The sequence below is a fragment of the Podarcis erhardii genome (genome assembly GCF_964252035.2).
Source record: "Podarcis erhardii genome assembly, chromosome: 1".
Classification (NCBI taxonomy): Eukaryota; Metazoa; Chordata; class Lepidosauria; order Squamata; family Lacertidae; genus Podarcis; species Podarcis erhardii.
Window position 1 is genome coordinate 22,381,470 of NC_138497.1, and position 25,871 is coordinate 22,407,340.

At 42.9% G+C, this 25,871-nt stretch overlaps 1 protein-coding gene across 7 annotated transcripts in view; it reads right to left on the reverse strand.

The window, feature by feature from the left end:
* The window catches only part of UNC79 (unc-79 homolog, NALCN channel complex subunit), a 131,500-nt gene extending 105,958 nt beyond the window's left edge, over positions 1 to 25,542 (reverse strand). For 5 of the 7 annotated variants that reach the window (XM_081857343.1, XM_081857340.1, XM_081857341.1 and 2 more), the window contains exons 1-6: positions 25,172 to 25,542; positions 17,906 to 18,026; positions 11,941 to 12,245; positions 8,155 to 8,325; positions 3,526 to 3,618; positions 481 to 536 (exon numbers count right to left, since the gene is read on the reverse strand). In XM_081857343.1, the coding sequence (XP_081713469.1) occupies positions 481 to 536; positions 3,526 to 3,618; positions 8,155 to 8,325; positions 11,941 to 12,245; positions 17,906 to 18,026; positions 25,172 to 25,193 (768 nt within the window). In that variant the 5' untranslated portion in view covers positions 25,194 to 25,542. Of the gene's footprint in view, positions 1 to 480; positions 537 to 3,525; positions 3,619 to 8,154; positions 8,326 to 11,940; positions 12,246 to 17,905; positions 18,027 to 25,171 lie in introns of those variants that run through there. The other 2 variants (XM_081857342.1, XM_081857344.1) reach the window with 2 other exon arrangements.
* Between the last annotated feature and the right edge of the window lie 329 nt (positions 25,543 to 25,871).

Here is a 25,871-nt window from a genome sequence, read left to right on the forward strand (position 1 = left end):
GTGGATCTTCAGCTGTTTGGGGACTACAGTTCCCATCACCCCTGACCACTGGTCCTGCTAGCTAGGAATGGTGGGCGTTGTAGTCCAAAAACAGCTGAAGATCCACCTTTGGGAAACCTTGTTCTAGACAATGTTGCTGGCTCCTGAATTTTGCAAACCACAAAACAAAGCAACATTCTAGCCCTCTATGAATATGTGTTGTTTTGAACTGATTTGGTTTAAAGAAACAAAAAGACTGCATCAATGCTATTTCCCCCAGTGGCCTAAGTCACTTCTGAAAACATACCATGAAGAAGGATTCCACCTAGGATGCAGGAGGGAATGGCATGCACAAATTCATATTGCAATACGGTCCTTCAGGAAATGAATCAGACATGTACATTTTCCCAACTGATTTGGTCATTTACTAGGATTTCAATGTTAAAATAGAGCATTGTTCATTCTATTCTTTTTGTAAAACATATTTGGTCCCACACTTACTTTCCAAACTTCTTGTTTGTACTTCATAAGGCATTCCAGTAACTGACAATGGTACACTGGAAGAGAAAAAGCAGACTCATTGAAATACGAAATGAAGGAACGAAATTGCTTTGTAGCATTCTGATTGTCTTAATTCATAGCTGCCAGTTCAAAGCCTGCATAGCAAATGGGTAGCAACAGCAGTTTCTACGTCTGGTTAGGGTGATCATGGAATTGTCCAATTCCCTGCAATGCAGGAATCACAGCTGAAGAATCCCTGACAAACGGCCATCCAACGTCTGTTTAAAAACCTCCATTGAAAGATTCCCCCACCACATTCCAATCAGCATCCCTTACATGGATTCAGGAAGTCAATTCAAATGTTCATCAAGCTCACATGATACAGTCCTCATGAGCCTGTATCAGAACCCACGTGGGAGAATGCATGTGTGAATGTGCTCCCCGTGACTCAGCATGCCTGTATGCAGAAAACTTACTGGGTTAGATCCAGACTTGGTCATGCTTAGCGCTGAACCACTGAAATGGGGTTTAGCTGTTTCCTTGACTGCTTTGTGTGTACACTGCTTTGAAAACAACTGAGGAAATGTGATTTTAAAGAAAGTTTGCAGTACAGATATTCTATAACTCCAGTTACAGATAGGTAGCCGTGTTGGTCTGCCATATTGTCAAAACAAAATAAAAAAATTCCTTCCAGTAGCACCTTAAAGACCAACTAAGTTAGTTCTTGGTATGAGCTTTCGTGTGCATGCACACTTCTTGTGCATGAACACGAAAGCTCATACCAAGAACTAACTTAGTTGGTCTTTAAGGTGCTACTGGAAGGAATTTTTTTATTCTATAACTCGTAAGTTTAGTAAAAGATGTATATGATACCTTACTTTCTTTATTATAATTCGTTCCACTTTTTTATACATCACAATCGTATAAGTTATATTGTTTGTCTATTTATTTTGATGCCACTGTTGACCTCCCAGAAGGAGCCTGGGGTGGCAAACTCTGAAATGGTAAAACAATACAATGAAAATAAAGCGAAAAAGTATTTTAAAATATCTAAAAGCATCTATGCTGTGTACAGACTGCTAAATTTAAAGTTGATACACATAACACAGCCAAAACTATAACAAATAGGTAACAAAAAGCAGTATGTTCACCTAAGTTCACAGAAATACAATATGGGTAACCTTCAAGAGAAGATTTGTTGAAACAACTGGGTTTTTAGATGGTGCAGCCAGCCTAACCTCAGTGGTCAAAGAAATCTCAGGAGCGCCACACTGAATGCTCCATTTCTGATGGATGAAGACACGATGTAACCACAAACCCATCACATGTGCCTCAGTTGCAGATTATAAAAATCAGCTGGAGGTACAAAAGTTGAGGCAGTCCTTTAAATACACTGGTCCCAAGTGGTTTCGGGCTTTAAACACTGGTAATAACATTTTGAACTTGGCTCGGTAACAAATTGGCAGCCACAGCTTGGACACCCACACCTGACTCAGATGTTGTGGAGAAACAGAGCAGGGTGTCATCCGCATACTGGTGGCACTCCCCCCCCCCCTCAAAAAAAACCACCTCATAATATCTGCTCCCAATTCCTTCATATAGATGTTAAATAAATTAGGGTTGCCATACATCTGGCATGATGGACTTAGTGTCCAGAGGAAATTTGGGAAATTGGCCAAATGTCTGGATTTTTGAAGTCTTCCCAACAACTTATTGTGTCTGGATTTTGGGGCCAAAGAGAATTCTGCCAGTGTTCCTCTTTGGATGCAAAAATGTAGGTAGGACTGGAACCATTGTAAAACAGTGCCCTAAATTCAGCTAAGTCTGAATCCAACCCATCTTAAAAGGAAAATAAAAACCTTAAGAACAGAGTATTAGGAAGCTTGGCCAACTCATTTCCTAAATATTTTGAAACTTCTTTTGAAGGATTGGTGCTGGTATCTTTTTAACAATAGCAGTGCCATAATAGGTGTGCCACAAGGAAAAAATCAACAGGTGAAGCCCATGCATGAGTGCACAGTGTATCTATGCCACAAGAGAGATAGGTTCACCTGCTGTTATTTGCTTGGTACAGTGTTGGTTTTTTTTAAAGGTGGCAGATATACCTCACACAGAATAACTGAATATATTTATCAGATCCAGCATGACTGCTCCTATCTTTCTAATTGCAATCAACTTATGAGACTGTAGGAGGCATAATTTGCCCTTCTATAAGGAGCCTTCATTAGGAAACTTACCAAAGTGCAGAATATGAAGCAATCAACACATTCGTATCTAAATTTAATGTGAAACTTCAGTGTTCCTTAATTATCACTAAGGCAGTTGTGGGGTTTTGTTTAGTTAAAAAAAAATCTGATGCTCTTTAATTTCTGGTGTTAAAATAGAACTTATAGAACTGGTTCAAAGTCTCCAACACTGGGATCCAAATGTACTTTTGCAACACTGTGAAATTAATTATCACCAAAATAGCTGCTTCCGGCACTAGACTTAGACATTCTCATGGGGCTGTTTTCAGTTCTTTTGCAAAATAAGAACACAGCAAGAGGGATTAAGAACTGGTTGAGAAGCAATTCATGTAGTGTTAACTTTCCAGTAGTAAAGGGACCCCTGACCATTAGATCCAGTCGTGGGGTTGCGGCGCTCATCTTGCTTTATTGGCCGAGGGAGCTGGCGTACAGCTTCCGGGTCATGTGGCCAGCATGACTAAGCCGCTTCTGGCGAACCAGAGCAGCGCACGGAAACGCTGTTTACCTTCCCGCTGGAGCTGTACCTATTTATCTACTTGCACTTTGATGTGCTTTCGAACTGCTAGGTTGGCAGGAGCTGGGACCAAACAACGGGAGCTCACCCTGTTGCGGGGATTCAAACCGCCAACCTTCTGATTGGCAAGTCCTAGGCTCTGTGGTTTAACACACAGTGCCACCCGCGTCCCAGTAGCTTTCCAGTAGCTCTGCTCAAAAAACCTTTTTCACCGTTTCCATGTTATGTGATTTATGTCCAGGAAGAATGACAGGTGAACAAACAGTCAGAAAAACCAGTACATACCAGGGTTGGATGTATACTGCATTGCGATCATTAGCATTGAAGATGCAGAAAGATTAACATGAGCAGGTACTCCTTCTCTTCTTGAGGAGCCCACTTCAAAGAAAACAAACAAGGTGTTACTAGCGAACAATGCAAATTTGCCTATTATTCTAAGCAATTCATCCAAATATCGAATTTCTAACTATTCAGTTAAACTGACACTACAAGCATGATATCTTCTGGAAGGTTATCCCAATATAACTTACTGCAGTATTCTAGAGCTCTTGTTTTCTGCATAGTTTGTACAGTGGTATCTCGGGTCAAGAACTTAATTCATTCTGGAGGTCCGTTCTTAACCTGAAACACCACTTTAGCTAATGGGGCCTCCTGCTGCCGCCATGCCGCCGGAGCACGATTTCTGTTCTCATCCTGAAGCAAAGTTCTTAACCCGAGGTACTATTTCTGGGTTAGCGGAGTCTGTAACCTGAAGCGTCTGTAACCTGAAGCGTCTCTAACCCAAGGTACCACTGTATAGCCAAAGACTCCTCCCTGACTCACATTTGCCTGGTTTGTACAAAACACTAAGCCGATTATCACATCATGAGGACGAGCAATGATGCAGATCCGTCCACCTAAATGAGACTTGCTATGAACGTTGGGCGATTCAGGGGCAACAAAAGGAATTACAGAATCACAGAATTGTAGAGTTGGAAGGGACCCCAAGGGTCATATCATCCAATTCCCTGCAATGCAGGAATCTCAGCTAAAGCATCCATGACAGATGGCCATCCAACCTCTGCTTAAAAACCTCCAAGGAAGGAGAGTCCACAACCTCTCGAGGGAGACCATTTCACTGTCGAACAGCTCTTGCTGTCAGAATGTTCTTCCGTATCTTTAGTCAGAATCTCCTTCCTTGTAACTTGAAGCCATTGGTTCGGGTCCTACCCTTCAGAGCAGGAGAAAACAAGCTTGCTCCATCTTCCATATGACAGCCCTTGAGATATTTGAAGATGGCTATCATATAGGATTGCGGCTGTCATGAGCTGTACAACTTTCTGCATCATCACCACAGTAGCTGAACACTTGGCAACAACACTCATTGAAATTCATTTGGAATAACCAAAAAAGAAAAAAGCAAGATTAAAAGCAAAAAAGAAAAGAAAAAAGGCTGATGATAAGGAAAGAGGCTTTAGGTTCCAAACTTAACTTTGTGGTATATTACAAATTGTATTAACTGGTTAGCAGATCAGACAATAGAATAATGTTCAGATATTTCAAAACTGGAGCAAAATATTATAGGCATCCCACTATATAAATTACTTTGGAGTAATAAAAAGCTTTGATAAAGATCTGGGATCGATATAAAAGATCGCTACATCTAAGCCCATCCCTACCTGAATCGTTAACAGACAGGATAAAAGGAAGCAAGAGGATGGATTTTCAAATGTGGAATAACAAAGCGTGTTCTCCCTAATAGAGAGCACGTGTTGCGGTTGGGGGAACAAGCCACCCTGCCGTTACTGGGCAGATTTGGTGAGGAACCCAAGCCTTTAAGTGGTTAAAATTGGGTTGCTGGGGAGTTTTGATTGTTGCCAATATGGAGGAGGGGTCAGAGTCTTTAAATACAGGGGGCAGACGTTGGACGTCCTCTTGGCCGTTTTGCACTGGATCACCCGCCCTCCCTCCCTTTAATAGGGTGGTTTTTTCTTGATCGCTTGACCTTGCTATGCCTGTCATGGGGTCATCTGCCTTGGAGCGGGGGCCTGGTAGGAATTTTGCCATCTGGCTGATTGGCTGGTGCCATTTGGTTTTTGCCTACTGCGTAGCAAATCGTCACAACTTGTAAGGTTGGCGGTTAGGCATTGGTTAAATTGGTGCTTGGAGGGGTAAGTGCCTACCCCTCCAAATGATGTGGAAAGGGAATTCCGTTAAAGGAATCCAGGGGCTTGCCATTCTTTTCGTCCTTGTCCCTGGCATCGGACTTGGGCCGTGCAAGCCCCACAGGAACATGAGGGTGAGAAGTGAGGGACTGATGCCCAGCTTCATTTTCTCACCCAATACTTGTTTCCCACGCTGGCTTCCGTTGGTGTCCGGAAGGCCAGCTCTGTCCCTGAGGGCAAGGACAGATAGTCATAACCAATGCCTAAGCAACCACTCACATTTTTTGTATTTTGAATAAAGTTGTGGCCAAAATTATGCCAAAAACCTTAAACAAAAATTGATGTGTGAAGTGTGAATTTTTTGGGGGGTGGCATTGTGGGACTCAACACGCAATAACTTATTTAGGTTTAAAGATATGTGACTCAGGAATCAATGATTTCAGAAAGCAGCTGCACTGCAGAAATTTCCAGCTGGTTTGAATATTTTCAGATAAAATCTTCAGTGCAGGGATGTCTTGGAGAGCAAGCGCAGTCAAAAGAGCTTCTGGAATGTGAAACACCAATTGTAGAAACCAATAGCACTTGGATATTAATTGAGCATCCACTAGTCTTTCACTTCTGGGGATCATCTCCATAAAATGCAAAATAAACTGGAACTTGCCTTTTCCAAGTGCTGTGAGCTGGAGAGGCTTTGGCAATGTGGCCATAGAAAGCAGTTCTGCATATCAAAGGAGGCGGGGACTCAACAAATGAGCTAATCTAATCATGAGCAGCTCATGATTTTATATTTGCTAAAACGGCATTGTATCTCAGATAGCATTCTTCATCAGACTCCACACATACTCTAAAACTGACCCAGAAAATGGTTGTGATGTATTCTGCTTGTAAAAATTAAGACTGTGACCCTATATTTTGCTGTCCTGGAAGTTCTGATTGTTTGTTTTTGCTTCTGAGTAGACTTGAATATGATTGCACTGTGAAATTCTGAAATAGGCATGCTCCATTGGTGTATTATTGAAAATACAAAACACATAAAGGCATCAAAAGCAGAACTAAGAGGAAAGAAATAAAACAGATATTGTGTTCAAAGATAAATATCAATCAAGATGCATTATAATTATAATTATAATTATAGTCCTGGAAATAGGGTGGGTCCTGAAAACACAAGTCCCAGGTTCAAAGGCCAGGGTAAATAGGTATGTTTTAATCCACCAAGCATAATACAAATAGAAAGGTAGATGCATAATGGGCAGAGAAGAAAAATAAAATACCTCTTCCCATCATCTTACATGCACGAGTTAATGTTGACTATTGTTTTTTTGAGAATTATTCCATAAGTAAGAGGAAAATGTAGACATAGAGCCAAGAGAGGGCAGAAAATGTAGTATTCCACTATTATTAGCGTACTGATTCAGTGACAGATTGAAAAGCATTTATAAACTACTTAATATTCTATTCTCAATGTTGTATACAATATTTTAAAAGTTATTGAAACAAAAATACATCCAAAAACCAATAAAACAGCATTATGAAAACACCCAATTGCATATAAAAGCAAATGAAACAAAAATTCAGGGGATTTAAGCAGATAAAACAGGGTCCAGTCTAATGGGTCAGGGAGAGCCCATCTGAACCAGACATCTTAAGCAACTGCTGGTTGCTGCTTCGTGTATGGCACAGGGAAGAGTATTCTGAAAAATGTCTGTTTTCAGGTCACACACACACCCTATGATTTTCTGTAGGTGCAGTACCACAAACAGAATTTCCTCAGAATACTGATGTAGTAAACAGAAAGTGAATTCTGATGCCTTTCTGGAGTTACCTTTTCTACACATTAACAGCAAATCAGCACCGCTCTGAGTCTTAAATACCGGGTTGTACATGAAATTTCAAAGGGTTTACACTGAGTATGACTAACTTCAGACACAAACCATTGTATTTTATGAACTGCCATGTATCCTGGGTATGACAACCAGGGGTAGGGCCTTCTCTGTGGTAGCCCCCTCAGAACTCTGACAAGTTCCAAGATGATACTTTGGCACTTGTTATGAAAAACATACCTGTGCACTACACCCTTTCTGGATCTGGGGTTACCATTCGTATTTTATTTATATTACTCTGATTTTACTCTGTCTGCTTTTATTGTTTTAACTTGCACATTGTCATCTAATAGGTAGTGTACAGATACTTTTACAGATAAATAAATAAAGGAGACCTTGGTATGAGAGTTGTTTTGCGCCAATGAAGCTCCTGAATCAGTGGCATATCCATAGGAAGGCCCAGAACATTCAAGTCAGTAAGGAGCTCTTGACAGGCTTTGGTACAATAGCATTTTCAATTTCCCTAAGCCATCCTTCCACAGGCTTTGGTGCAGAATGCCGCTTTATTTGCAAAACTGCATATTCCACCACTCACCTAACAAAGCCTGTCAGTGAAAGCCCTGCATAAGGTCTTCTGTTCCCTCAAACACACCATAAACCACCTGAAATTGGCTCAGGGGGAATCAAGAGAACCCCCAGAAGAGGATGCGAGAGAAAGGGAAGGGGGATTGTTCCATCTGCCAGGCTGATACAAAACATTTGTAATAGCACAACATTGAATTCCACTGGGAGCATCGTAACTATAAAATCTATACACAATACTTTTATGTAGGACAAGGAGATGCCTTGGGGTTGTTTCTACAGGCCGGTTAATCCTATACAGTACACTCACGTCGCTACGGGAAACGCCAGTGTTTTTCCACCACCCTTTTCTTTCGGAATTCACTTACATATAGCCATGGGCAAGAACGAGGTGCTGAGATACTCAACGATGTCTTTGTGCAGAAAGGGCGGGAACGTGGCTAATGTGGAGATCATGGTATATGGTAAAGTGCTCAAGATGTCGTCGTTGAGAAACGGGAGCAAGCACGTGGTTGTGTAAAAAATGGACTGTCCGAGATCTGCCAAGAGGAAGAGAAAACAGACAACAGTGAATGCATGGCCACCATCAAAGCAGGAGAAGGTGCCCTACATATTATATCTACCTTCCCACACCACCTGGTCCCCCTCCAAAACATCTGCAGGTGGGGTATCAGGTGGGGGTAAATGCTTTATAGCCTTCTGTGATAGATCCAATCAAGGTCACTGATGACCAAAGGAGTCCTTCTGGGGCACAGGGAGAACTGGGAGGCAAGAGAGGGAGGGGAGCTTACAACAGAAGTTGGAGGAAACTGTCTAGTCTTTTCAAAACAATGCTTGACCCAACGGCTGCTCTGCCCAGGGCTGAGCCACCCTGAGTGCCCATATGCCCACTTTGGGTAGTGCCATTTGTCAAGGTCTTGGGTAGTCCCTAGCAGCTGCTGATGGGATCTGGTAGAGTGAGGAGGGACTATAAGGAGCAGGAGGTGGATGGAGGTCCGCCTCTGCTGCTAGACCATCATCTTGAGGCCACCAGAAGCCAAACTGCACTGAAAATGCAGTATGGATGAAGGAGAAAGGAGAACAAGGAAAGGATGGAAGTGAGTGAGAGGAGGAAGGCATGACCTGGTCCAACACATTTAGAAAAAGCGAAGAACCAGCTTCCTGGCCTCTTCAGCAACAAGCCAAGTATGAAGCCCAGTTCATTAGGCACCGGTGGTGACTGTTTGTCTGGATTTTAGGAAAACAGGAAGCTCCCCATGAGTCAGGCCATTGGTCCATCTAGTTCAGGCTTCCTCAACCTCGGCTCTCCAAATGTTTTTAAGACTACAGTTCCCAGCATCCCTGACCACTGGTCCTGCTAGCTAGGGATCATGGGAGTTGTAGGCCAAAAACATCTGGAGGGCCGAGGTTGAGGAAGCCTGGTCTAGTTCAATAGTGTTGACCCTGACTGGCAGTAACTCTGTGGGGTTTCAGATAGGGGTCTGCCCAGCCTTACCTGAAGGTGCCTGGGATTGAATTTGGGGTCTTTTGCATGCAAGGCAGATGATCTGCCACTGAGCTATAGCACTCCAGGGTGCGTAAAATTTCCAAAGTTAAAAGCACTTCCAAGTTACATTTCAATGGGACACTTAATGCAATTGAAACCAAACTAGGACTTGAAATGATCTCCTGTTGGCTGGATCACTCCCGAACTTTTAAGGCAAAATCAAATTACTGCTCCTTCTGCCAGAATTTCTGAATGAGAGGATCCCAATGGGACTGTGAATGCAATTGAACATAACAGTTTTGCTGATTTACTCCAATGATTTTGGTATTATTAGTGTCCTAAATAGAGAAGCACAGACCTGCAACCTCAGTATACATAATCAAGGAATACAAAATCTACAGCAGAAACACTTTTGACCAATGCTATCCATCACAGAGTGATCTGTCGCAAAGCAAAAAGCTATTAAAAGATATGTCACTATATTTAACACACTGTATGTATTACTATAATTACAACATTCTCTTAGCTACAATATCATTCCCCGCCCCACATGGTTGCTTGTCAAAGGTAGTATCTCTAAGCATGGTGGTTCAATTGCTTTCCAGACTTCATGCAATGACAGTCAAAAGTGGGGTTCCCCAGGGCCCATTGTTGTTCAACTTCACTGTAAACAACTTGGATGAAGCTATTAAGGGGGTGCTTATCAAATTTGCAGATTACACCAACATGGGAGAAGTAGCAAAGGTGGCTGAGGACAGAATCCGGATTCAAGATTACCTTAAAAGATTGGAGAACTGGACCAAAACCAACAAAATGCATTTCAGTAGGGACAAATATAAGGTTCTCCGCTTAGGCAGGAAAGACCAGATGCACAAATATAGGTTGGGGGAACTCTAGCTTGGCAGTAATACATGTGAAAACGATATAGGGCTCTTAGTAGACCACAAGCTTAATATGAGTCAACAGTGTGATGCAGCAGCAAAAAAACATCAATAGAAATTTAGTGTCCAGAACAAGAGAAGTAATAGTACTGATTCTGTGGTTAGACCACACCTGGAATACAATGTCCAATTCTGGGCACCACAATTTAAAAAGGATATTGACAAGCTGGAATGTGTGCAGAGAAATGTGACCAAAACGATCAAGGGTCTGGAAACCAAGCCTTATGAGAAGTGCTTAAAGGAGCTGGATATGTTTAGCGTGATAAAGAGGAGACTGAGAGGAGACAGCCATCTTCCAATATCTAAAGGGCTGTCACATGGAAAATGGAACTCAAACCAATGGCTTCAAGTTATGAGAAATGAGCTTCCGACTAAACTTCCAGAGGAACTTTCTGACAGATACCTATTTCCTCAAGTAAATGCCTTTCTTAAGCCTCCTGTCTCTACAGCAGATGGCTTCTCCCAAGGACAGTGCTGAAACTAATCAAGCAAAAGGGAACACATACACACCATTAAAGCACTTTTACATCCCCTTAAACAGCCATGGCTTCTCCCAAAGAATCCTGGGTAAATTTTGCCAAGGATGCTGAGAGTTACTTTCTCCTCCCAGGGCTACAATTCCCTGAAAAGAGAGCTTGATTGCTAAACCACTGTGAGGACTGTAGCTCCGTGAGGGGAACAGGAGCCTCTTGGTCACTCAGCACTCTTAAGAACCTACAGTTCCCAGGATTCTTTGGGAGAAGCTACAACTGGTTAAAGCAGTATAACGGTGCTTTAAATGTTTGCTGTGGGTTCAGCCTGTCTCTGAACACATGGAGCTGTGCCAAACTGAGCCATGGGTTCACATAAGCCAGTATTGTCTACCCTGCCAGGTGGTTTTTCCTCCAGTGCCTCAGGCACTGCACAGCAGCTGCTACCTGGAGATCCTGAGGACTGAACCTGGGACTTTGAGCTTGCAAAACATGTTCTCTGCCACTAAGGGTGAGGGAGTGCAGCTAAGGCATTTTAGGGGGAGATGAGTGCTTACGCTCGGAACACAAGTTTCCAGTACCCAGACTGGTCCCTCCAAACTTTGGACCTTCTCCTGTCCCACAGCTATCAGAAATCAGAAGTCAAACGGAATCCTTTCCAGAAGTCTGTTGAACTTCCAAAACGTTCAGAAACCAAGGTGCAGCTTCCAACTGGCTGCAGAAAGCTCCTGCAGCCAATCGGAAGCCGCAGAAGCCATGTTGGACGTTCGGGTTCCAAAGAACGTTTGCAAACTGGAACACTCACTTCCAGGTTTGCGGCATTCGGGAGCCAAAACATTCGAGTCGCAAGGTGTTCGTCAACCAAGGTACGACTGTATATGAATTTAATAAATTATATTAATAAATAAACACAGCAAGACTCCATTCCTAAAGCACTTGCAGAGAAGAGTAGAGTGCCTTTAGAATCTAAAACAACATTTTTAGATACATATCTCTACACCAATACATTATAACTGTCCTTGGATCCGTCAAATTTGCAAAACATAAAACATCTAGATATCTGCCGATTTAAGGTTTTCTTATTGACATAAGCCCAGTGTAGATAATGGTGTATCTATAGTACAGATAACAAGATTCAAAATTTGGATCCATGCCAATTCAAGCCTATTTTTGAAAGCTGTTTTTTCTCATTCATACAAGCCTAGTGTTGATGCTATGCCCCCAAGCTGTCTGTAAGGATTCAAAAGTTCCACTTACCATGCTGACCATGTTGTAGCAAAGGAACTAGATCCAGCAGAGTCACCAATGTCACGTATAGTCCTTGATAGTCCAATGAAGGGTAGTCTGATAACTGAGCATCACGACTTTGCTGGCCGCGTTCAGTGGGAGCATCTCGCAGGACGCTGTAAAGGAGGGAGCGAGTAACAGTAGGGTTGATGGAACTGACCTGTGGTCTTAGAGATGGGGTGAGTGGGAATGGCACAGGAAAAAGACACATGGTCATGGGCACTGTCAAATTGGAGGCATCTTGGTTCTCCTTCTTCCCTGTGCGGGACAAAATGCTGTTGGGGGGACAAAGAAAAAAAAGAGACAACAAAGACACAAAGAACAGCACATTACATTGAAATGACACTATAAAACAAATAATAAAACTCCAGATACATCCCACATGAGATGCAATCTCTACCAATAACTAGTGCATCTTGCAAAATCTAGCAACAGTTCACTTCCATGCTTGGGGAAAAAATACAATTCAGAATTGCTACTTGTGGGGAAATTTTCCATTGCATCTCATGTGTTATCTGGTTCATAAGGAGCAAAAATATAAAAATGCATGTTTCAGTGGCACACCCATGTTTCACAGTTCTGCAAAATTAGATGCAATTTGCTATGGAAGGAGAAAAACAGTGCAACGGCGGCAGCATCAGATTGTCTGAAATATATGTGTGTATTATTATTATTATTATTATTATTATTATTATTATTATTATTTTATATAAGAAAAGGATAATATTGGGAAAACATTTTGAACATCTTTATTGGAAACCAAGGAGGAAATACTTGCAAAAAATAGGTGTGGCACTTCTAGAAACATGTTTTAGCAAAGAATAAACATGTGTGTTTGTTAAGAGAGCCTTAAAAATCACATGTTTATTGCATCAAAATAATGTCTGTATGTATTACATGATACTGTTTCATGACATTCCATCAGTATCATCTGAGATAATGAGATTTCAACAGGCACATGGATTTAGAAATAATATAATATTTCTAAAATGTTAGCTAAACTACGTTTGGAAAAGCTTTAAAATAATATATTGTCGATGGGCTGCAGCATGTTTGTGAGCTTATGAGAATGGTAGTTTGTGTGTGTTTTTAATTTAGGGGAAGGAAACATCTTATTTTCTGAATACAAACACTCTCTTGTTAACATGGTTACTTTGAAATCTAAGGGCTAAGCAAGCATCACCCGTTGTATATCAGACAGGGTCTTATCATACATTGCTAAGGCTACTTACGTTATTTATTGAACAAACTCACTACAGACTAAAGGAGAAATAATTTAGAATAATTAAAAGGCTTAGTGGGAATCAAAATGAAGGCTAAAAATTAGATTGCTAGGCCTTCTCAATATCATTGCAATCATATTAATCCACTTTTCTGAAATGGCTATTTAAAAAAGGCTGCTTCTGCAACAAGATTAAAGGGCACTGATCCAGGCAAAGTTAAGCACCTTTACAACTCACTGAAATCAACAGAAGAGGCGCAACACAACCCTATGCAAATTTACTCCGAAGCAAGTGTAGTCAATGGGGCTTACTCCCAGGTAAGTGGCACATAGGACTGCAGCCTTAAAAATATGCCTGGCTCTCTCCCAGTGAAATCAGAGGAGCTTAAAGGTGCTTAAATTTGTCTCGTGCATGCTCTTCACTTCTTTTTACTAATTTATCACACCATGACTATATATCAGCTAACTTACAAAAAATATATTTTGTTTACAATGCATCAGACCAGATACCCATTTCCCCCCTGTGTGTTTGGCATGGAAGAGGCACTGTTTGAAATGCCTACTTGCAGGCTGGCAACTTGTGGCCCTCAGATATTGCTGGACTCCCAGCTCCCATCATCCCTGACCACTGGCCATACTAAGCTGGGGCTGATGTGAGTTGCAGTCCAACAAGAGAGTCACGCTGGTATAGCCTTGACCTTACTCTTCCTACAGATTTCTACGGTTGATCGTCTACAAAAGACAGAAGTTAGCATCCCACTGACTGTTCATCATTTATAGGAAGGATGTTGAGCCAGACTTGGATATTTCTGAAATCACCGGCCTCATTATATACTGCTGACCTCATGAATTGTCTTGCACATGAATAAGCAAATGCACAACTAGCAGGAAGGTGCCACAAAGTCATCCAGTGAGAGTACGGGCACTGGGGAAGTGATTTAAACATGTGCAGGACAAGAGCTTATTGTGGTGGCACAGGAACTGTCAACCTGTTTGGAGACTGTACAAGCGTTCTGGATTGGTCAAGTATGCCAGCTGCCATCTTCCAACAAGTAATCTGTACCATCTGCTCAACTCTACAAGTCTCAGTGATACAAACAGAGGCCACACAGCAGCAGGTTGTACCCATTATATTCGGCTTTTAAAAATGCCTTGTTTATTGTGCCTTATATACTTCCCTCATCCCTTTTGGTATCCCAACGTCCAGTTACCGTGAGGGTATTTTTCAAACGCAAACCAATAAAATCGCCTAAAGACCACTATCATAATCATGTCCACACTAATAAATAGAAGCAAAGGAAGCTGGCTTATATCATTGGACCATTGTCATTACTGTCTACACTGACTGATGGTGGGTTTTTTTGGGGGGGGGTTAATTTATTATCCTATGCTGTGCTGTTCCACTGCCTTAGCTACTCAATTTCATTCTATTCCAGTGCAGTCCAATTGCTCATTTTTCTTTATTTGGCTGCAAAGCATAAATCTCGATCAGCTCTGGCTCTCTGAAGGTATAAGGCATTCAAGGTTGTACTCCTTCAAAATGGAGCTGAAGCATCGAGAGACTACACATCCCAGCATGCAATTCTCCATTGCTATCGAATGTGCTTTCTGGCCAGAGCAAGGGAACTTTTAAATGTTTAAAGGCCAAGGATTTGCATGGCAATGTGCTTTCTTAGCAGGACAAATTATTATATATCTTTTTGGTGTACATGCAGAGGATTGAGGCAAATTGTAGAGTCTGCAGGGCAGGGGAAGGTATCTAATAGCCACTTGTGGCTGGTGTGGTGGGGCAGAGCTGCCCTGCTAAGACCAGCAACACTACAGCTTACCTGGACAGTGTTGGGGTGGCAGCAAGGTCAAGGTTGTGTGGACACAGTTGAATGTACCAGCAGAAGCACTGAATTGGTTCTTCAGGTGCATCTGTGTAGGGTCTTTAATAGCTGCATAGCATGCAGAAATCCCTAGTTCCCTAGCATCCCCATGTTAGGAACTGTTGCCTTCTACTCACCATGGAGCTGTCCAAACCAATGGGCAGCCCATAAACCATGGTGCACCTTGGGTGCTTTTCCTAACCCAAATAGTGTGACATTGCATGCTGGGACTTGTAGTGTGTTAGGTGACACACCTCCATACAGACTAGTTATGCTACAGGGGTGCCATCTATAGTTGTGGGTGCTGAGCATCCATGCCACAGGGCCCCTGATGCAATGTCTGGTGCCTTGCAAAGCACCGGAAATCATGTCCGAGTGCTCGGAGATGCTTTCTGAGGTCTTTCTGAGATCTCGGAACCTGACTTCCGGTACCACCGGAAGTCAGGTTCCAAGGAGAGTGGGTGCGTATGATGTCATTTTGTCATGTCACAGCGTGATGTCATGCCATCACGCGCACTGTGTGCCCATAACCTGGGGCCCAAGTTGGCTCCCCTGTTACACAAGTACACTGTCAATGACGATCTAACTCCCATAAAGAGGAACTTAAAAGTAAGTACAGCCTCGAGGGAAGACAATGTAGAGTCCAATTTTCAATCTGTACCCACCACCTTCTCCCAGAGGTGATTCGAAATGGTTCAAGAGCGCTTGCAACCTTCACTAAAACTGCCAAATATAAAAGAGGACAGGGCTTCTTTTACATTGTGCAAAAACCTGGATATTCAGTAGGAATATTCACTCACTCTTGTCTACATGACAATTTGCACTTGCCATTCTGTCCCAGGGATGGGGAAACTGGTGTTGTTGGACCCCAATTGCCACCAGCCCCAGCCTGCATGGTCAGGGATGATGGAAGCTGTTCAACAACATTAGGAGGGGCAAGGACTCCCCAGCCCTGCTTCATCCTATCCTGCCCCACCTTTGTACCCAGTCACCCTAAAGGTCACTCAACATGAGGACCTCTGTATCAGCACCTTATACCCTGTTTTTGTTTTTTATCACAGCCCCTGCAAGTCTATTTCTGAAGTTGAAGTAATCTTCAGCAATAGCCTCTGACGCAGGACATGGGAATGCATTTTTTAAAAAATCTGGAACAGCTTTTGCACCTGCAGAAACTCTGAGAAGGGATCCTGTCCTGTATCTTGAGCAGCTGCTATTTTATAGATAAAGAAACACGATTTTCTCTTGATAAGAAGATAATAATTCTCCTTTCCCTCTGGGGCATTTGTTATATTTGCAGTCAAGTTAGGGGGGAAAACAAGCTGGAAATGAGCAATGCATGAAAATTAAATTCATGCTTAATGCAGAGAAATGCTTTGGCCTGAAGGTCAACTTAAGAAGGAGCTCAATGAATCAATGTGTTATGCGCTGTGCATGGTGATTTATTTTTAATGTGATGTTTTATTTGTAAAAAAAAAATGCATTTTCTTTACATTTCCCCACCCATCCATCTAAAACCGGCGCTGCCCAATTTCCCTCCCCAAATTTGGTGCACCCTAAAGATGTCTGCAAGTCCAAGGGTCATGTTCATCCCCCAAGTGACTAAAAGAAAGCCAACTGAATCCAAACGCAAAGGAAGTCAACCTCGTCATGAAACCAATGTCTGTTGTTCCCCCAAAGATGTTAGAATGTTGCAAATTTCCATTAAATCCATCTTTGTGACCTAGCTGGGAAGACTCCTTCTGAACAGCCTCATCCTTCAATGTGCCAGTTTGGGTTGCTGATTTGTTTTGGACAAAGTAGGACACATTTCCACCCAAAACGGAGTGCAGGTTTCAAGTCACCAGCTCAACCTCTAAATGTTTTAAGCCCATTTCTAGCTCATGGGGGAGGTAGTGGGACTTGAAGGCAACAGATCAAAGTGCACTCCAACAAATACCTCCTGGGGCATTAAGCTATTGGCCTGGGAGCCATTACAGCCCTGCTCCTTCCCACATGGCCAGAAGCATCATTTGAGAAAGGGGTTGCTTTTGTGTATTGATCAGCATTTGTACTTTAGCAAAACTTCATATCTGTTAAGGGAAACTAATTAGCCAAACAATCTAAGGAGGCCGGGAAAAGACATGCAATGGGTTTTAATTATAGGTTCCAAATGGACATTAGGGGAAATTGCAAGCATTTGATATTATCGCCATTGGAAATTTTACGAAAATTTGGCAGACGACTCAGAGGGAACTACTTTGGGGTTAGGATATCCTGCCTTAGGGTGACGAGTTAGGAGATCTTACTGACCAAGTCGCCTTCCACTCCTGTTATGCTGTGGTACGGAACAGGTTATATAGCCACTGGTTGTTAAGCAGTTTGGTTGGGCAAACTGAGGACTGGTCTACATAAATGCAGCAGAATGGGTGGGGAAAGTTAAGGCAGGTAGAATGGACTGGATCACTGCTGACTGATTGTAGGCAATCACATTTCTGAATGCTCTGGTATATTATTAGCAACCTCCTGCAAATAGAAAATCAGCATAACAGATAAAGGGGGGTTGATCACCTTTCCCCCTGCTTTGCTAGTGTTCCAATTGCAGGGATTCTTCTTGGTGGAGAAACAGATGAAATACGTAGCCAATAGTGGTACAGCCCATCACCTCATTCTCCCTACGTACTGCTGCACATATACATAGCTTCCTCCTAGACAACCACTGCTGAAGTTACTTATTGCTTCCAGATTTTATACTTCATTGAGCTCTGACACATCTAGCAGAACACCCTTCTATTTTTCATAAAGCTATTCATACACTTCATTTAACCAGTATATATTTTCTATGAAAGCATAATTTAAAGCTTACCTTAGCAATGTCTGAGAAAAGTATTTCAGAGTGTTTGCAATGTCAGTTCCAGAGGGGACGGGGTAAATGTTGTGAAGAACACGGTTATGGTATTCTTGCAAGTACCGGATCTTGGAAGCAACTGGTTTTTGTTGCGTTTGAAGAAAATGGAAAGGGGAAGAAAAAGAACATGTATCTCAGTTCTGTTCTTGTGGATAGAAAAATCATATAGTTTTTCTGCATTCAGGCCACAATCCAGCACAGCTACAGCTAAGCTAACTGTAATCTATGATCATGGATCTCCCAGTTTTTAAAAAGTTAACAGCAGTTGTTGGGAGGGAAGGAGGATTCCATCGGATTGGGGCCATAGTGCTGGTGGAAGGAAGACTAGATGTACCCTCAGATACTCCAAAACCCATTTAATTTAACGGACTTCGGCATGACTAACTGTGTTGAACTGTGGTCAGAATTGAATATATTCAGGCTGAAGGCAGTTGCCAGTTCGATTTTATTCCAAATGTCCACCAAACTTAAACAATTTTATTGGTGTCTGTCCCCCCCCCACACACACACACATATGATATTTGTACAAAGTCAAGCAAAATGACAGGAAACCAATGCAATGATTAAGTCTTCATAAAATTAATCATACAACACCATTCAACCCTCAAAAGTGTCTCCAATATGGTCTTACATCCCAAAAATATGCTTAGAAGTACATGGCGAACAATGGAAAATTGGTTTGGCTTGCCATATTTTGCCCAAACATGCACCCCTTTTCTCCTCAGCATGCCATGATCACATCAGGAAGTCTACAGCTAACTATAGTTTCCCATTCTGCCCCAAACTGGGGAAACTGTGGTTACCAGGCTTGGAGCAAGCCAAGATCTTACACCAACTTCAGAGTTTCCTCTCTCTCAAAGGCTTGCCCAAATCACTGGAAGTACAGGAGACAAAACTAAGGAGATCAGAATAAGCAGTGATGTATTATCTATTTCACCAAATAAGCAGTGATGTATTATCTATTTCACCAAATAAGCAGTGATGTATTATCTATTTCACCTGCACTGCTACCTGGGAAACTGGCCATCGGCTAGGCGGCTGTAATCATGAAACCAAAACAGGCAAGTAACAAAAGGTATGGGTACAGCTAATTTGCTGTACACTATGTGCTTTACACTGTAAAAAGGGGTTTGCCAGGAAATGTGCTTGTGCTTTACAATGCAAGAAGGGGCTGGCTTGAGATGGCATAGGGAGGCCTCAAGAAGCAGTGTGAAGACAACTGTATCATCTCAGTACTCAGTGGGCTGATCAACCAAGGGGACAAGAAACCAGAGGTGAAGTTTTTGGAGGCCCCAGAAGATATGGCTCTTGCTTCTGACACTGCCATATTGAGGCATCACCTAGGAATAAGTTACAGCCCGATCTATTGACTGAATTGCTAAATATAACTGTTAGAATGGCTGGCTGCAGGCAACCAAAGAATAAGGTTTACTACCATGGTTTTGCCCAGTCATTTGTATTAATGAAAATGTGGTGTGTGTGTTTTCTTGTGGTGAAGGTGGCAAGGCTTCGTCACACTTACTACTTGGTAAGTTGGCCGTATGTATTAGCAATCACAGTAGTTAATTGATTGCTTTTACTACTTTTGTTGCTTTTTGTTATCATTTAATCATCATTGCTGTTATTACTCAATTTCATTTATAAATTGCTTCTTATAAGTATACTGCCCTATACCCATAGTTCTCAGGGCAGTGTACAACTTAGTTCCAGGGCTGGCTGTATAAGCAACCCCTCACAGAAATCTGCCATTGGTAGGTTTTCATTTCGAAAATACTGTTGAATTACTCGGAGCAATTTCAAAATACAGTAAAAACATATACAAAATAATGGCATGTATAAAAAGTACATATATATTATACACACACCCAATTTCAAATCCAACATGGATACTAACTGGGATAAAAATCTACCCTTGTTTTTATTGAAGTTGTAAGATACCTTGAGAATGTTGTATATTCAGTGGGAGGGTAGAAATGTTTTAAATGAATTAACTTTCACCCTACAGTTAAGCAATTGATAGGTTTATTATGCAGCCAATGGCAATGAAGGCAATAAATTAAACAGCAACCTATTAATCATCGTAAGAAACGAAAATGTAAAGGAATGTTACCATAAAAACTTAGAAATGAAATAAATGTATGGGAAATCTCTTTCCCCAGATTTTCCCATTCATCATGTGATTGCATGTAGCAAAGAAAACAGTGACTCATAGAGTTCATCTGCCTCTGTTTTCTTCTGTAAGAGTCACTGAGATGTTTACTGCTGAGAAATCTCTGCATGCCTAAGCAGATATTTGAGTGACCATTGTAATGAACTATTTGCACTTGTGTTGCTGAACTACTACTCTCACTATCCCTGGCCATGCTGGCTGTGGCTGATGGGATTTGGAGTCCAACCATCTCTGGAGGGCCACAGGTTCCCCAACCCTGCAGTAGATGGATCAGACTTCTTCTCCATTGCTCCACAAGGCTGCACTAAAATCCATGGGTGGAAATTCCAGGGAAGACGACGTCAGCTAACTGTTAAGAGACCTTTCCTAACAGTAGGAGCTACTCAACAGTGAAATAGGCTGCCTCAGGTGAGCTCTCTCCTTTATTAGAGGTATTTGAGCAGAGGCTGGATAACCATCAGCCAGGGATGATGTAGTTATGCCCTGTATCACAGTTCCTGCACTGAGAAGGGGGTGTTCAACTAGACGACCTCCAAGATCCCTCCTGGCTCTATAATTCTGGTTCTTGTGGTGCAAAAGCTCAGAGCTGCTTAACTTCAGAAACGTGGTAGCCTTGTGTGCCTTCAGGCCATAGCTGATGAGCTTATATATATATATATATATATATATATATATATATATCGCACCAGCTCATATCATATCATATCAAGGTGGAGAGCAATCATATATTACTTTTTTATATATCTATCTATCTATTTCATATATTGCCCTGTATCCATAGACCTCAGGGTGGTTCACAACACAGAATTACAATATATATAAAAAACACAAAATGCATAATAAAAACAAAGACAACCCAATAATCCTCACCCCCCTTCCACAACACATAAAAGGGCATTAAGATGTCAATCTGCCAAAGGTCTGGTTAAAGAGGAACGTTTTTGCCTAGTGCCTAAAGTTGTATAATGAAGGCACCAGCTGATCCTTAAGGAGAGCAACCCACAAACAGGAATCCCATTCTCGTGTTGCCGCCCTCTGGATCTCTTGTGAAAAGAACACAAGAAGGGCCTCAGAGGATGATCTCAGGGTCCAAGTAGGCTCATATGGAGAGAGGTGGTCCTTGAGGTATTGTGGTCCTGAGCCATTTAAGGCTTTATGGGTCAAAAACAGTACTTTTAATTGAACCCAGAAACTAATTGGCAGTCAGTGCAGTTGAGCCAGGATTGGTGTTTTATGCTCAGACTGTCTTGCCCCCATGAATAACCTGTCACCAAACTCTGCACTAGCAGAACCATTTTCAGAGGCAGCCCTACATATAACATATTGCAGTAATCTAGCCTAGAGGTCACCAGAGCCTGGACAACAGAAGTTAGGCTGTCCCTGTAAAGATTAGGAATGCAGCTGGACAGGCTGGTGGAAGGCACTCTGCTCCACTGAGGGCACCTGAATCTCAAGTGACAATGAAGGATTCAGAAATATCCCCAAGCTGTGTATTTGCTCCTTCAGAGGGAGGCAACCCCATCAAGAGCAGGTAATCTCACAGTCGTCCGTTCTAGAGATGCCTCAGTCTAACTGAATTGTGCTTCAGTTTGTAGGCTCTCATCAAGTCCATTATCGAGGTAAGACAATTGTCCAGTATATCCACTGCCTCCCCTGCAAATGTAGAGCTGTGTGTCTTCAGCATATTGCTGACAACGTACTCCAAACCTCCGGATAACCCCACTCAGCTGTTTCATATAGATGTCAAAGAGTGTAGGGGACAGAATCAATCCCTGTGGAACCCCACAATGAAGACTCTACAGGTCATCTGCAGATGACCATCCAAGTAGGATCGGAACCACCACAAAGCAGCGCCACCCATCCCTAATTCCAGAAGAATACCATGGCTGATGGTATCAAAAGTCACTGAGAGGTCAAGGAGAATTAACAGGGACACATTTCCCCTGTCTCTCTCCCAACAGAAGTAATCATTTAGGGCAATCAAATCAGTTTCTGTGCCAAAACCCAACCTTAACCCTGATTGAAATGGCTCCCTATGCAGTATTTTCACTGGGGTGGTCAACCTTCAAAGCGAAGACACATGAACATCTCCCAGAAAGGATGTAAGGGTCTTATAAGTGTATGTTTATTTGGCTTGCATGTCAAATTAATATAATTGTGTGTTTCCATCAAATACTGTATTACAGACTTTTTCTAATTATGAAAAAAAAATTGTGCTGAAAAACAAGGAAACAGAAGGTAGACTTCAAGTATGGTGGTTGGCCCAGATTTTGTTCCTGGTGTTCAGACATCAATGCAGTGCATCACACAAATGGCACCTTCAACCTGTTGCTATGATCCCAGGGACATTGCCAAGTCAAATGCAGAACACAGCTACAGCCACAATATAGAGAGCAAATCACCTAAAATGTCCTGTAATGAGTCATGACCTGGTTTTCAGAAGCGTTAACACCTAGATCATCAGGAAGCATCACCAGGTGCTTGGGAAAACAGCTTATTTTCATTTAAATTATTTTTCCTTAAAAGGAGCTTAGGTATCTGTATCCAAGATTATTTCATAACAACATTACTGGGTTTCTCTCAGCTCGCTTTTCTGATCTAAGTGAAGCAGTATTTCTTGGAAGGGTCTGAACACAATTAACAGGCTCATGAACACTCAGTTCTGACCTAATCCTCTTCCTCAGCTACTTCCTACACATTATGTTGGTTCAGATCCTTTTTATGTCAATAGACTCAGTAGAAAGAGTCCTCTGTGGGATCTTCTCTGCTGCCTCTGTACCAAACCCACCTGCAGTAGATATAATATGCATTAATAGCTGTGCATCTTTTAAAAGGAAATAGCAGGTGCATGGGGGTTGATCTGGATCATGACCACAGGGACAAGGGTTCAACTCCTTGTCCCCTGCTGTAGTACTCATCAGGATCAGGGGACCATTGCCCTATATTTGCATTGGAAGGAAGTCTCTCAATTGCACCAGTGGAAACTTTCTTTCCAGTGCAAATAGCAGGCATGAAGGAGGGCCATCTGGACTGGCGCCTCAGTTGGGTAGAAAAATGGGTAAAAAAACCCTCCACACCAGCATACTTTTTCTGGATTGGACACTCTATGCCTGCTACTTAACTTTCAAATGCTCACTCAACTGTTATTGCTCCATATCTACTTTGGCCCCGAAAACAATGGGAATAGGACTCCGACTGCACAATTCTATGTATGTCTATGCAGAAGTAACTCTCATTGAGTTCCATTGTGGTAAGTGAGCATAACAATGAGGCTTTAGTCCATCATTTGCTTGATTACCCCTGGCCTGGAGCTGGGGAGAGTTTCTGGAAACTGATATTGGGTAAGAGAAGGAAGTGAATGCCTTTGTTTCCTTTAACAATATGTGGAGAAAATAAATTACATCAGCATTGTTTCCCTGATCTGTGGAAGGCAAGCAGAAAGAACAACCCATTATTCTAGTTAGTTAGTTAGTTAGTTAGTTAGTTGCTCTGATCCACAGACTGATTCAGTTATCCAAGCTCTAGTGCATACTGTCCAGAGAGGTTTATATATCTCCTTCCTTGATGGTATTCAGGAAAAGACTAGATAGATACTTCAGATATGGGCCGTTCTGTCTTTGGCTTGTGGACTGGAATGATCTGTCCATATTTATGGCTCTGCAGTTCTATGATCAGTGACATCATTTCATCCTGCATTGTTCAACCACAGATAATCAGCACATATCTTCCTTCATTAAAGAGGAAGTATTTGCCTGCCATCTACCAAGGGCATTTAACTGAAGCAAGATTGAACCTTAAGGAGGTTATTCTAAAGGATCAGTGGTGGACTCAGTGCAAGACTTTGGGAGTAGAAGTCCAGCGTCCCGCTCAACAGAATGAGCAGGAAATTCCCCAATGCAGCAGAGCTTGCTTGGCACATTTTTTAAAGTAAGTGAAGTACTACACATTGCCATCTAATGGGGGGGGGGCCTAAAAATTAAATCCAGAATCTAAAATTTCCCAAGTGCAACACTATAAATGAAGAAACAATTCTGTACACTTCCAAGAGAAGTTCTGGAATCTTCTTCCTTGAGAGGTAGCCAAAGGAAGATAGGCAAGAACCGGTCATGGATACTTTGCCTGCAAGACATTGGCGCACCTGCCGTATCCAAGGGTCCCCTGCGAGTATACGGTGCCATGATTCTATTATACCTTTTCATTCAGTGTTGGTCAATGAAGCTACACAAACAGTCAGCTGATCCTGCCTCACAGTGACCTGATAGGGTGTCTTGGAAGCAACGGCCTTGTATATATATGGATCTGACCAATCCCTCTTTTCCTCCTCTAATTGCATCTCTGTTTATCTGAGTGTGTAAGTATTACTTCACTGGCAACTTGAAGAAGCCATCAAGGAAGACAATCCCCACCCAGTCCAAAATATCAACTAAAGCAAGAGTGGGGGTAGGAGAAAGGCAAGAGATAGCCTATTACTTGAAGGCCCCTGAGATTTTGTTTTTATTTTCAAGTCATCCAGTACAGTGCAATCAGGAAATGAAAATAATCTGGTAGGAAGATTTCCAAAATCTAGCAACGGAATCAAATCAAGTGCGTTAAGCTAGCTCCTCTTTTAAAAGGGGGGGGGGAGAGAGAATCGTATCAAAGGCCTACATTTCCTCTGTATGTGTGGAGACAGAAAACCATCTCCCCTCTTTTGGTAAATATAGGGATTCAAACACTCCATGATGCTTTTAAAGGGATTGTGCTTTGTAGATGAACATCCTTAAGGGTGGCCAACATGATGGGCGCAGAAGGCCCGGGGGAGACCAGAAGGTCCCCAGAATCAAGCTCTTTAAACCGCAGTGCTCTTCGATCTTCCTAGATCTGGGCTTCCCTTCTGTATGAAAGGGCGGAGAAATATCCTGCCGCATTCAGCACCACGGACAGCGCCGTCCCTTCCCGCCTCTTCCCCCCACCTCACAACCACCTGACGCCCCCAGTTTGCCCCCTTCCGTCCCTGCCGATGCTCTCCTTTGCCCCCCCCCAGTCTCTTTGCCTCCGCGGGGTGGGCTACTTACACTGCTCCGCTTTGGTGGACATGGTGGGGCCCGGGTGGAAGTGGTTGCTCCCAATATTGGCGGCGCGGGGTCCTCTCCGTCGGCTAGCGGGGAGCGGCGCTCTCCTGCCGCGGCGGTGAAGTCACCCTGTCTCCCGAGCTGCATCCCTCCCCCTCGGCTGCCTCTACCATCGCTACGGAGCCGCAGAGCTGCAGGGAAGGGAAGGGAAGCAGGCCAAGGAGGGAGGGGAGAAGCCACGAGGGGGGGGCGGCTTCGAGAAGCCCCCGCACGCTCCAAGCGCGGACCCCCGTTCCGCGCCCTAGGCTAGGCGGTGTCCGGGGGCGAGCGCGCCTAAACGGCGACGCGCGGAGAAGGGCCCATTTTTCAGCCGAGGCAAAAATTAATAAACAAGAGGGCCTTCCCGCCCCCCGCGTTTGCGTGAAATGAGCTCGACCGGAGAGGAACGTGGAGGCGGGGGAGGGGGGGTGTTCCATTCATGAAGACGGGCGGCTGAGCGCGGCCAGCCTTTTAAAGGGACTGCCATTCGCGGCCCCCGCGGCAGGGAGGGGCTCCCGCTTTTTTCTGAATGGGAAGCGCGCTGCCTTCTTTTGCAGGACCTGCTCCAGGGATGGATTTAGGATTGCCATATTTTGGAGAGCAAAAAAGAGAGATGACGCTGTGACGGCCATTCAAAGCAATAAATGCAATTTGTAAAAAAAAT